Source organism: Haemaphysalis longicornis, unplaced genomic scaffold, assembly GCF_048455015.1.
Source record: "Haemaphysalis longicornis isolate Haplotype H1 unplaced genomic scaffold, Haemaphysalis longicornis Haplotype H1 scaffold_9, whole genome shotgun sequence".
Taxonomy (NCBI): domain Eukaryota; kingdom Metazoa; phylum Arthropoda; class Arachnida; order Ixodida; family Ixodidae; genus Haemaphysalis; species Haemaphysalis longicornis.
In genome coordinates, this window is record NW_027526460.1 from 72,044,304 (window position 1) to 72,057,063 (window position 12,760).

Below are 12,760 nucleotides of genomic sequence, written 5' to 3' on the forward strand. Positions count from 1 at the left end.
AATAATGGACTTGCGCAGGCCATGTTCAAGGCACGCCTGGCGTGTAGACACTCTGCTTAAAGGTGGCATGACAAGATTTTTCACCATGAGCGGAACATTTTTGACGAAGGGTGTCTCCCGAGGAAAGAAATGTTTCCAAGTTATCAAACAGTTCTGACGTACATAGAAAGATCGTTAGGTGGGGGACGAGAGGAGGGTGGTAGTCCTTAGTGACGCAGTTGTCCGCGATTCATATTTGTACTAATTTCCAGTAGAGCAGCAGCTCCGTGAACATGGATAAAACATGCCTTTCAGGGGAATGTGAGAGCGAGCGAACAAGGGAACGGTGCAAAGAATTCTTCGCAAAATATCTTGTGTACATTCCTCTCCCGCCTGAACAAACAGGAGCTGTAAATTGTTTTTGAATCGACGTTATTTCTCAAACTACTGTGAATATCTTTCCAAATTCGCGAGTGGCAAGGGGTAAGAATCAGTCAAAGAAACAAACGGCTGCATGGAAAGGTTCATCCTCGCAAGAAGGCGGCAATGTAAATCGTACAGGAGGCAAAGTGTACATTTTGGTTGCTAACAAGACGGACGCAAAGAGTTTAAATGTGTGACGCAAAAAAACAAATATACTAAACAGAACGAACAAAAACGAGCGTCATAACAGCATCCATTGTTAGGGTTCAAGTATCCAGCCGCGCAGTTTCCCAAAGAGGTACAAACTCCTGCGGCAAGAACACCGTGTTTCCACAGAAGCACGCATACCATCATAAATATAATTCAATAATGCCCGAAGGTGCATCACAAAGTATGCAGAAGCGTCAATGGCTTCGTTGGATTAGAAAAGTTGTTGGGTCCTCCGCAGCGAATGGTTGTTCACAAACATTGGCTTGAGGAGTATGCGTTTGGAAGAGTTGTCCGACGCACGGTCGCTTTGTATGACAAGTTTAGACCTGTTATCCCCCAATCCTATTTAAGGTGAATCCTATTTAAGGTCACTTTGACGCTCTTTTCATCCCCGTTAAGTCGCCAAACTTGTGTATTTTAGAATAGAAGACGATAATGACGACACTATGGGGACATCATGGTTGCCATTATCATCATCTGACAAAGGCAAGAAGAAGTCGACGATGTTCAGGTGCCAGGCGTCAAACGACGATTGCAAGTCAAATTGGGACAAAGTCGTTTTGGTGCTGCTTTTCCTCACCTGGGTTTATTACGCCTACATGTTTATCTTGTGCGGAAATCTAGTCGGCACACTTGCGCAGTCCGCTCAGCTTGCGATCATGTTCAACGTCCTGTTCGCCCTCGTCCTCTGGTGCTATTTGTACACCGCACTAGCAGGTAAGCCCGTCTGGAAAGAGACACGCTACAGAGGGTACACGCCAGGGGTGCAATTTCAGGCTGCCTCAGCTGTTTTCCAGGGTGCGAAAGCAATGAATCGTTGTGTTGCAGGTTTAAGCCTACGTTCAGCATGGCGACTGTGCGGGAATGGTGCTGCTGCTTCCCAGTGTGCTATTCCTTTTCAGTTGCATGCACCGCGCGCATGCCTAACCGAAGTTTCAACCTTCCCGTACCAGCTACTCGCTATGTCCTATTTTAGGGATGTAACATTATTGGGCGAGTTTTGCGCTTCGGCGAAATTATTACCCATGCCTAGTATTCTTAGTTGCAGTAAGGAAAATTTACGTTGAGAAACCTCATATGGTTCCCAGTAAGAAAGACGGGTGCATTATTGGTCACAATTACCTCAAACTAAGGATGAATTTTTTGCGTCGCCAATTTCAATTTCATTTATGTAAACATACTGCTATTACAGACGCAATGCGAAAGAACAACTTTAGGACAAGTGACGCGAATGAGGTGGCCGGTTTGATTCTTTTCCCAAGTGGATTACTGTACAGTTTGGAGTTAATAACAGGTGCGGAAGTGAAAAGAACATCTTGTTTTTACCGTATAATTGTGAAGATACCTTACTAATTACAGATGAAGAGCGCACGACATGAAAAAAAACCAACGCCCATTGTTACGGGAAACATGATTAAAAGGCGAAGCTTTCGCCCATGCAGGCATAGTTCAACGAAAGGTCCCAAATCCATTTACCCGAAGCCCACAATATAAATTGGCAAGTTTCAATACCAAAGTCCACTTCCACTTCGCCGATTTCTAAAGCCAACGTCTAGACTGACACCACCAAAGTCCATCGGCAACGTCCAACCCTGCTGATAGAATGCACAGCATCATCATCACCATCATCACCATCATCACCATCATCACCACCACCACCACCACCATCATCATCATCATCATTATAATAATTGTAATCATCATAAATCTTCGTCATCATCGCCAAGAGTGTTTACTGCCAAACTATTAAATATTACGAGAGGTCCGTTTGGTGTGCATAGAAGTCCCATTGTTACGTTATGTGGTGCATGGTTGATGTACCCTTTGTGAAACCCATTGTGTAAAGTTGGCTTTTCTGTAGCATTTTCTACTGGGACGTCGACGCCATGAGTGATGCATAGAAAGCTCCGCTTTAAAGCGGTCTGCACTAGTTCATAAACGTCACCTTTTTACAAAGACCCTGTACCTTATGTTCTGCAGATCCAGCGCCAATCCCAGCCGCGTTCAGTGTCGACGAGGTTGAGCGTCACCAGCTCGAATTGCTGACGGGCTGCGATGAGCGCTGGGATTACCTCGACCAGCTCGGCTACAGACGGGGAATCTTAACGACCGACAAGAACGGCTGTATTCGATATTGCGAACCTTGCGAGAGAATTAAGCCCGACCGATGTCATCACTGCAAGAAATGCAGGAGGTATGCCGTTCATTCTTGCCGTAGATAATGCAGTGCCGTACGCACCGTAGTGCGGTAATGACGGTGCAGGAAAAGCGCCGTTTTATGAATAGGTTACCGATTGTAGCCGTGGTATCGTACGCTCTTCAGGACGACTCCATTTAAATTACCTTTTGTGGACGATCTATTGTTCTCAGAAATCATGTCTTACAGCGGAGTCATGAGACTCCAGTGCGTTAGTGGAGACGTATGTTTACTTTAATAGCCCAGACCAACGGGCACGGTAAATGTAAGGCGATGGCAAAAGACTGCGAGAAAAAAAAAACAGACAGGTTGTGTCCGTAAGCATAGGGGCAAATCAGAGAAGAATAAGATAGCAAGGCTGAGCAAGGAAGCACAAAAGAAAGTTACGGTGAGTAGACGGGGAGTAGGCGAGAGAACTGTGGGGAGGTGTCATGTAAAAGGCGACTGCTACGGTACACAATGTCGCGACGCAGCCGATGTCAGATGCGGCGGTGCTCGGAGACCTGGCGCGTTGTTTCATCAGAAGCAAGGCAGTAAAGAAGCACAAAGTAATGGCTGCACCAGAGTGATGTTTTAACATTCTCATTCGCTGCGCCCTCGAAAGCGTTTTAGGAGTTACAATTGGATAATCCATCGATGCGGGATCTCACAAAAAATTTACTGGCGCGTCTCTGTTACTAGAGTAAGAGAGGTTGATTGACTGATTAATTGGTTATGGGCTTTCACGCACTGACGCTACAAAGGCGATGATGCGCGCAGTAGTGGTGGCCTGTGCATCCTTTTTGAGCACGTGCGGATCTTCTGCCGAAATATCGACACACCGGTGTCGTTTCATTTCACCTCCACATAAAAAGCAGTCGCCTCCGCCAAGAAGCGAACCCGCGTCCTCAGGCTCAGTTGCACAATGGCTTAGGTACTCAGACACCGTTGCGGGTTGCGATATACTGAACAGCGACGGAATGAAGACAACACGCGAAGAGTTTGTGAAACGTCGGGTGTCCGGTATAATCATAGGGCACTGAAAGAACGTGTTCAATAAACTTACTTTCTTTAAAACTTTTTTGTGGACAGATAACGTTTCCTGCTTGAAAAGGTTTTCCTCTAGGCGCTGTTTTTTCGCCACCTGAAGGAGCGTGAAGCATGTCTGTATCGCCGCGAATTCGTGCATTAGAAAACAGAAATGAAAGATTTTCTTTGACTGGTTTTGTGCAGGTGCATCGCTAAAATGGACCACCACTGCCCTTGGTTCAACAACTGTGTCTCCTTCACAAACTACAAGTCGTTCTTGTTGACCATCACTTACTCTACCCTGCTGGCTATTTTCACTCTGCTAACGACTATCCCGGGTGCACTGAAGGCTTGGTTTTCACGTGGGCTTTGTTTTGAGACTCTGCAAGTTAACGGGTTGGTCGTCTGCAGCGCAATCACCTCTGTTAGCTTGGGTGTGCTGGTGCCACTTCACATCGACTTCGTCTTGCGAAATGTGACCACCTTGGAGAACATGGGCAGCACTGTGCTTCGTGAGGCCGACGACTCTTTCAACCTCGGTCGGAAGAGAAACTTTGTCCAAGTAAGTTTGTAGCCAGGTCTGTTTCTTAAATTTTTACAACTTATAATTAATGAAGAATGTGCAGACGTTCCTCCTGTAAAAGACGCTTCAACTTAGTTTGTCTCTTCAAGGATCAGCTTATAAACATAAAAGGGTAGAGCTAGACTTTTTTAAGATGAGGTGCTCTACCGGCTGTTCCTTATCGTTCGAGTTTCATTAGTAGGCTTAATTTTGGAATAGTGCATTCACCAACCATGTCAAAGACAAAGCCTAGGTGTGGGCTGGCACGTCTGGTTCTCAGTGAACAACGTCTGTGGAGCATCAGAAGTCTAGATTTATATGGAAACATGGTTCGTGTTTAGCAGAATGAACAGGAAGGGTAGCAGTATTAATTCATTATGTTTGTCGGCTGTTTGGGGCACTCGATTTTCTTCTGTCACTTTGAGAGACGAAGCAGCTAAGGGATTGAGCTGTCGGTGTATCCTGTTATCGTCGGCTGATGTCGCCATGCTAAATCAAGTTGTCAAACGAAGGTCAAAAATGAAGTGTATAATACACAAAGCCGGTTCAAAATAAACTAACGTGAATTAAAATAGTCTAAAGTAGAGAAATAATCAGGATTTATTGCATTATTGACCGGAATTTGTCAATGTCATCTCGAAATTGGTTTGAACGTTTTTTCTGCGAAGTATACTTCTCAGCATGATGCGACGTGTGAGATGACCAGTCTGGCTCACAGTTAATATCTTAAACCCGGTTCAACGCAAAGGAGAGCGCTACAGCGTCAGCAAGCGCACGATCGCTCCTACCAACGGCGTTTCTCCGGCCCCAATGAATGCACGCTTTACGCCAAGAGAGAGACTTACTAGTTTGGATACACTGATATACTCGTGCTTCACTCCTCCTCAGATTTTTATGTTAGTGGAGGTGGACTGGGATTTTCTTTTAAAGCGAACCTTTAGTCTTTTCACTTATGGCGTCTGCAAAGCGAAAAAACCTGCAGGAAAGCCACCTTTCTCTGACAATGGGGGTGAATAATGAGGGTGAAATGAAAAACAAAAAACAAAGAAATCTTTCGGTGGGCGGAATCGAACCTGGGTCCCCCGCGTTATGACACCGGCATCTATCCGACTGTTTCATATCGACATGGTCGAAACGCGGTACAAAGTCAGACGACAACCAAACAATTGAACAGGAGCAACCATCCTGTTCTAGCGTTGTCGTCAAAAGATGTAGAGGTGCATGATTTTTTGCAGTGACTGTTGATCATAGAAGTATTCGCTTCTCGAGCAGTGCGTGTGTCAGAACAATGGTACCGCTCGTCACGCAATGAAAGTGATGTATCCAACCACATATCGGTGGCGTGAGGGAATAATTGCCAGGAAAGATCCTCTCCCTCGTTATGAAGGAAGCGTTTATTGCTCTTCTTAACCGCGGAAAGTAGACGATTGGGGAAAAAGGCAAGGATAGCGTCCCTTCTGAGCGCCTGTGATAAGTTACTTACTTCTTAAGCCGTGTGTACATGACCGGGAGATGAATTGAAAGCCTATTGCATTGGAGGGAGGTAGTCTCAAAACTTTGTACGGCGCTATGTCGGGCGAGAGAAAGGAGCCTCGGACAGGACGACCGTTCGTCAGCAAGAACAAGGAGATTCTCTTTTGTCGGAACTCTGCGACACCCCGTGTCCTCCTGCGCTCGCGCGGCAGTGCCTGACTCACCATGTCGCTTGGGCTGCCGCGCGAGGTGCGGCGCTCTATCTAGCGATGTCGCTGGAGCTGCTGCTACAGGGCTCCCCCCTCCCCCCACCCCAAGAGAAGAGCGGGAGTGACGAGCGAAAGTCATTCGTGTTTCAAGTGGACACGCCGAGGTGGTCTTGTTTAAGGGGGCAGAGCAGGTTCCAACGAAGTGACTTCGGGCGGCTCAAAGTACGCGGGTTTCAGGCGTTCGATTGCGACGGTGTCATGAGAGCCGTTGATGTCCAGTACGAATGTCTACGTGCGGCGGTGTACGACAGGGTACGGAACAAGGTAATGAGGCCGCAGTGGTCCTCGGACCGTTCCGTAACGAACGAAAACATGCCTGGCAGTTTTGAGGTCTGGGTGCGTGTAAGCTGTCTGGTACTTTGCAAGGCGAGTGGGTTGAGGCCGAAGGTGCCGAAAAGCCTCTCGTAGTTGATCGACGTAGTCGCTTGGAGGGACGGGGTGTGAAGACTCGCCCAACAAGTCCGCTGGCAAACGCAGAGAGGTACCATAGACGAGCTCAGCAGACGTGCATGAGAGTTCCACTTTGTACGCGCACAGGATGCCAAGGAGCGTCAGAGGTAGTTGCTGGACCCACTCGGTGGGGCAGCCGTGTGCAGTGAGTCAAGCCGTAAGGTATCGATGAAAACGCTCCACTAGGCCGTTCGACTGCGGGTGGTACGCAGCTGTTCGGAGACGAGTCGTTCCGTGTAGACGCAGTAGTTCGGTGAACAGGGATGACTCGAACTGCCGGGCGTGATCGGTGACAACAGTGGAAGGGCATCCGTAGCGCGACACCTTGGTAGACACAAAGGCTGAAGCTACTGTGGAGGCCGTGATGTGGGGAAGAGGGCAGGCTTCGGGCCAACGTGTCAACCGGTCAACACAGGTTAGGAGGTACCGGTAACCTTGGCAAGGGGGAAGGGGGCGAACGATGTCGCAACGAGAGAAATACGTTAATCGGGCCTGAGGAAGGGCTTGGCAGGGGGAACGGAATGCCGTTGGACTTTTGAACGCTAGCACGGCGAGCAGGCTCGTACCCAGTCTCGAATGTCAGCGTTCATACGAGGCCAAACGTAGCGGGACGCAATGAGTTTTTGAGATGCCCGAATACCGGGGTGGACTGTGTTGTGGATGGCGTCAAACAGGCGGCGACGATGTGAGGCAGGCAGGAAGGGTCGGGGAACACCCGTGGACGTGTAGCAGACGATGGTCACACCACGAAACGGTACGTCTTCAAGCTTGAGTGCTGTAGGTGCTCCACATGCAGATGCGAGAGCTCGTTATCGTTGGCTTGCGTCGTAGCCAGTTCTTGTACGTCAAGCGGGTCGGTAAGTGCTTCCTGCGTTCCTGGTGAAATGGCATTTACATCGTCCATGGGACTCAAAGTGTCTGCAGGGGAATTGGCCACACCACTGACGTGCTGGATGTTGGACGTGAACTCCGAGAGGTATGCTAGTTGACGCACCTCTAGTGGAGTGTAGAGGGTGTCAGGGCGGTTCAAGGCGAACGCGAGCGGCTTGTGATCGGTGAAGATCGTGAACTTGCGTCCTTCGAGGTGATGTTTGAAGTGACGAACAGCGAGGTACATGGCTAGCAGTTCGCGGCCGAAAACGCTATATCGTGTCTGAGCCGGAGTCATGCGCTTGGAGAAAAACGCTAGCGGTTGCCATGCACCTTTAACTCGCTGCTGAAGGACAGCTCCGACGGCAGTACTTGACGCGTCGGTCATGAGTGCCAAAGGAAAACTCGTATTCGGGTGAGCCAGCAGTGCAGCGTCGGCGAGAGCGCGTTTGATGGCTCGAAATGCACTGTCAGCGGCATCGTCCCAATCAAGTGAAGTGGATGAGCATTTGGTGGAAAGCAGCCTGTCTAGAGGTTCCAGCAGCGTGGAACAGTTCCGAATGAAGCGGCGGTAGAAATTTACCAGTCCTAGGAACTGGCGGAGCTTTGTCACCGACACTCGCTTGAGGAAGTCGATTATTGCCTGGGCCATTGCGGGGAGTGAACATATGCCAGTGGTGTCCATACGATGACCAAGGAAATCGAGGACAGTGGCACTAAACTCGCTCTTGGAGACGTTGATGACGATTGAGCGCCTGGCCCGCCATGTCGCTTGGGCTGCCACGCAAGGTGCGGCGTTCGATCTAGCGATGTCGCTGGAGCTGCTGCAACAACTTATTGCACCTTTTGCAGGCCCAATGGAACACTTCGCTTCAACACTTTCATTTGCGTAGTTGCCATTTCAACGTGCTTCGTCGCAAAACTAGTGCCCATAAAAACACGAGCCAACATTATCTTGATAACGGCGTCACAGAACGTATAGCCTAATAACTACATTTTCCCTCTTTCCGATGTACTCCCCGCTTTGGACACTGTGTGCTCATGCAACGCCACAGAAGAAATATCACCACCATTTCCTGCCTTTCAAACCGTTACAAGCATATCAGCTTGTGGTGACCACTCCAAAGAAAACCACGTCAAAAGCAAAGCAGTGTGAAACAAGCCAATCTGCTGCGGCATGAAAATGATGTAGTCCTGGGGTGCAGCGGTGGGAACCGTAGCATTAGGAGGAAGTTATAGAAATGAGAAAACTGGAGGTGTTTAATGCCCCAACTCGCAAGTTCACTTTCGCGTAAGCAGCTAGGCAGGAACTGTGCTACGATGCTGTTTTCGATGAAGAATAATAGCATGTAGTAACTTTCAAGTAACCATGTGGGCTGCCCATTACACCGGCTTTAGTAACAAAACAAACAATAGCCGTTTATAAGGAGTCCTTTTCGGCTTTTATTGGCGTGCAAGGGACGAATATAAGACTTGACTTATAGGAGGAAGAAAAGCTCTCTTTCAATTCTCTCTCCTCATATTTCTTTTCGGTCATAGGTTTTCGGCACAGTCTTCGATTAAGCTTGCCGTCGGGAAAGAGACCTCATAGTAGTCTGATCCCGCTCTTGACTTTTTGACGGGCCAATTGAAAGTGGACTTCCCCATGCGGTCTTGAAAATCTTGGTGGTTAATATTTTTCGTAACTTTGATGTAGCATTTGTGGTACTTAGTTTTGCTTATATTTGTCATTGGTTTTATTTAATTGCAATTTTTCCGACATTATTCAATTCCTACTTATCCTGTATGTCTACTTTGTTAATGACGTCGACCCTATTCAGGCACTTCGAAAACAAATTGGAGTAGGCAAGTTTTTTGGCCTACCCATGCAAGCTCACAGTGATTGATTTGGTGCACAGAATTGGATACATTCTAAGTTTTTTCAAAGAAAACGTCGGAGGGTTAGCAAGCTATGGAAAGAATATTGATGAGAGCAACAGAGACAGGAACCGAGTGCCCTGAATTTGGGAGAAAACTGAGGTGTAGATGATATTGCCACGAAGTCAAAGACGCCGCAGTTTTCTTCAAGGAAAACAAGTTTATTGGGGGGAACTTGAGCTCCCCTAACAACTCAAAGAATACACAGGCGGGGAAGCAGCAGTCAAAAAAGTGACGTGCGCAAGTGAGCGTCGGCGAGTCGAATACCATGGCATCTGATCTGCGGGAATTTATCTTTGCGGGCGAGTGCTTTTCGAACTGTCGAAGTACATCCAGAACACTGTAGATAAAAGAAGATTATTCTAGGCTGCTGACGTTAGTTCAAAACGCTCTCCCTATCCAAGTAGATAACACGTGCCGAATAAAAATAAAGAATGGAACAAGCGCTTCACTTGGTGCCCAGATAACACATAACACAGACCGGAGCAGCCGGGCGGTAAAAACAAAACATAAACAAATGCAATGCAAGGTTCGCCGCAATATCCTCAAACAAATCAAGAAAAAGGGCAGCTAGGCTGCACATGTAATATGAGGCACTAATAACTTGTAAACAATCAGGCAAATAGAATGAATACCGAGGATGGGACTAGAAGAACGGGGAGGCCTATAAGTATACAGACGCATGGGATACGAAAATTTCATTGCAACGAATAGATTTGGGAAAGCAGGACAGGATAAGATAGGGAAATCCGGCAATCCGGATCTGTAAATCCGGCAAGTCGAAAAGTCATAGTAAAGAACCTAAATATCTGTTTAACATAGAAATTAAATTTCAAAATTTCGGTACAATGAAAAGCAGTAGGATGCGGTCATGTTTATCCACTCAAAAAAAAAAAAATCGCCCAGCAATTGCAATACGAGAACAAATCCCTGGATAAGGGATCTCGTTGAAATGAGAACGAAAGTATCGAAAATGTAGGAGCGGGACTGCACAGCAATAAGAGTACAGCGGTAAGAAATTGTGCAATGGTTCTGTACCCTGATACGATAAAAAGCATCTGAACAGTACTCGATTGCACAAAGTCACGCCACTCCAATATCAGCCATATATGCCGCATGTACGTTACGCTACGGTGCCGTTGAGACTCGTCCACTGCATTTCTGTTGGGTTGATGCACAGGCTAAGCATGTAAGTAATGCGGCGAGAAGCCGGATCATGGTGCCTAAAAGCAGAAAAGAGCATTATAAGAAAATCCATGTTAAACTGCTGATCATGGTCGCTCCCACAGCCGTGCCCAGTGTCTTAGCCCGACTCAATGTCACACATCATGTCATTGCCTTGTCAGATTCTTAAAAACCTCGCCAACTCGACATTTTGTTTGGGATTCCTTTGCAGTTGTACCAAGCACTCCGTAGGCGCATGCTTGGTGATTTCAGACTTCATTCCAGGTCTGCGGGACGTGGTGAACAATTTATGTTAGTGTTTGCGGCTCATTATTTAACAGGAGTTCTTTGCAGCGAACGGGACGAGGATGACAGAAAGCTAAAAAAATATGTTGAACCGTTTTGCATACCATTCGTCTGCGTGAATGGCACGGGCAGAACAACGTGTTAATCATGGTTTTCTTGCTTCGTACTTCCCAGACAACTGTGCGCAAGGCTAAACGTTTGAAATTTACGAAACAAAAATATTTTAGCATGAGTTTTTAAATGATGCCTTTTTGTAGAACAAAAACTATGCAAGTTTTACAGTGGAGCTGTCTTGTGCTTGGTTGTGAACTAAATGGTGTGCGTCTATCGGGTTCTAGTGCAAACGGCTCTCTAGCTTTCAACGCCGGTATAGTAGAAAAAAACAGTGCTAAAACACTACTGGTCGCGGCGTATTTTTTGGTATTCTATGCATTTTCTAAATTTATCAGGGTACTTGTATTTGCGGCAGCCGTGGTTCGGGCGGTGATGTCCTCGATACGGAGTACTTGCCTTTTTTGTGTATTGCGTTGTTTTGCAGGTATTTGGCCCCAAAATGTACCTTTGGCCATTACCTGTGTTCTCCAGCCTGGGCGACGGCGTTCGGTTCCCAACGGCGCTTCATCCAAACCCGTACCACCTCAGCCTGCACCTGGTTCGCCCTGAAAGGGATGCTTCGTCTGAGAGCACGAGTTCAATGATGACTGTTCGACAAAGGAAAAGCAAGAGCAAGAGAAAGATACAGAGATCTGCCGTTTGATTCCGTGATACAGATACTAGCTTACGCTACAGTTAAATTCTGTTTGGAGTATTATTTTACTAGTTTCAGTTGTTAGTCCACATCTATGGCGCGATATTGATGACTGAAATATACTATACACTATGTCCTGTCAGCGTTCATTAAAACAGCACGCCGAAAGCTTAGAAGAAAAAAGATTGTTGGACTATTCGATGGAGGGCACTACGCCAAATGTTACACGAAATGAGTTATGAAGCACTCAAATGAACAAAAAATTTAGGGAAGCTTGACTCGCCCGCAAGACGTGAATGGCGAAGCCGATGTGGGCGATCATTGACGGGCACACAGTTGAGTTTCGGTATCGTTGTGGTGTCGTGGTTTACGTCGGCGGCCTGACATTTCAATGACCTTATGTTGAACAAGGCCAGAGGCAGCTCGTAGGCAGGTCGACGTTTTTATGCGGGACAAAACAAGAGCGACTTGTCTCTTGTGGAGCCCCTCGAAGCGCGCGGCCTCTTCCTCGGCCGGGCGAACTATCCCCGCAGAAGAACGGAAAGTTGGGCTAGTTGGTATGTGTTCATCGTGGTGGAATACAGAAGCGCTCAAAAAAACAAGGACGAAGGAAGAAGTAGACAACACGGCGCTTACTCGCAACTACTCGTTTATTGAAAAACATACAAATATATACCATCCAGAGTACACGTGGTCGGATTCCCTCCCCCATTATACACACCATTACAAGACTTAACAGCGGTCGAGGCACATGCGGCAGAAAAAAATATAAGATACAACACACGCCAAACGTAAAGTACGCAAACCCTGAAAACAGCGCCACAACCTTAGATAGACCAAAGCATTAGTTCCGCAACGTGTGACACAGATATGAGTATTCCTTGTCGGTCAAATTGAGGGAGGGGCGCTGACACAGCGTTTCCCACACCTTTTAATGTGGAATGATTCAATAACTTCTCTCGTGGTTTTGTCCCGAAATTTTGATAAAACTGAAGCCTCGCAAAAAATCGGTGTACATCCACACGCAGAACAGTGTTTCGCCAAGTTAGAGCCATCCTTCGACCTAACAGAACTTCGATGCTCTTGCAGGCGTATATTCAAGCATCGCCCAGTCTGGCCCACGTAGATATGGCCACAATTCAACGGTAGGCAATAAACAACACACGTTGCACAACGAACAAAGG

General features: G+C 47.2%; 1 protein-coding gene across 1 annotated transcript; it reads left to right on the forward strand.

Annotated features, from left to right (window-relative positions):
- The first annotated feature begins 1,271 nt into the window (after positions 1 to 1,271).
- LOC144153252 (palmitoyltransferase ZDHHC2-like) lies at positions 1,272 to 11,603 on the forward strand. The gene is made up of 4 exons (XM_077684901.1): positions 1,272 to 1,329; positions 2,593 to 2,806; positions 4,022 to 4,379; positions 11,367 to 11,603. Exons 1-4 carry the CDS (start codon positions 1,272 to 1,274, stop codon positions 11,583 to 11,585), a joined length of 849 nt encoding a protein of 282 aa, XP_077541027.1. The 3' UTR covers positions 11,586 to 11,603.
- Positions 11,604 to 12,760: the final 1,157 nt, after the last annotated feature.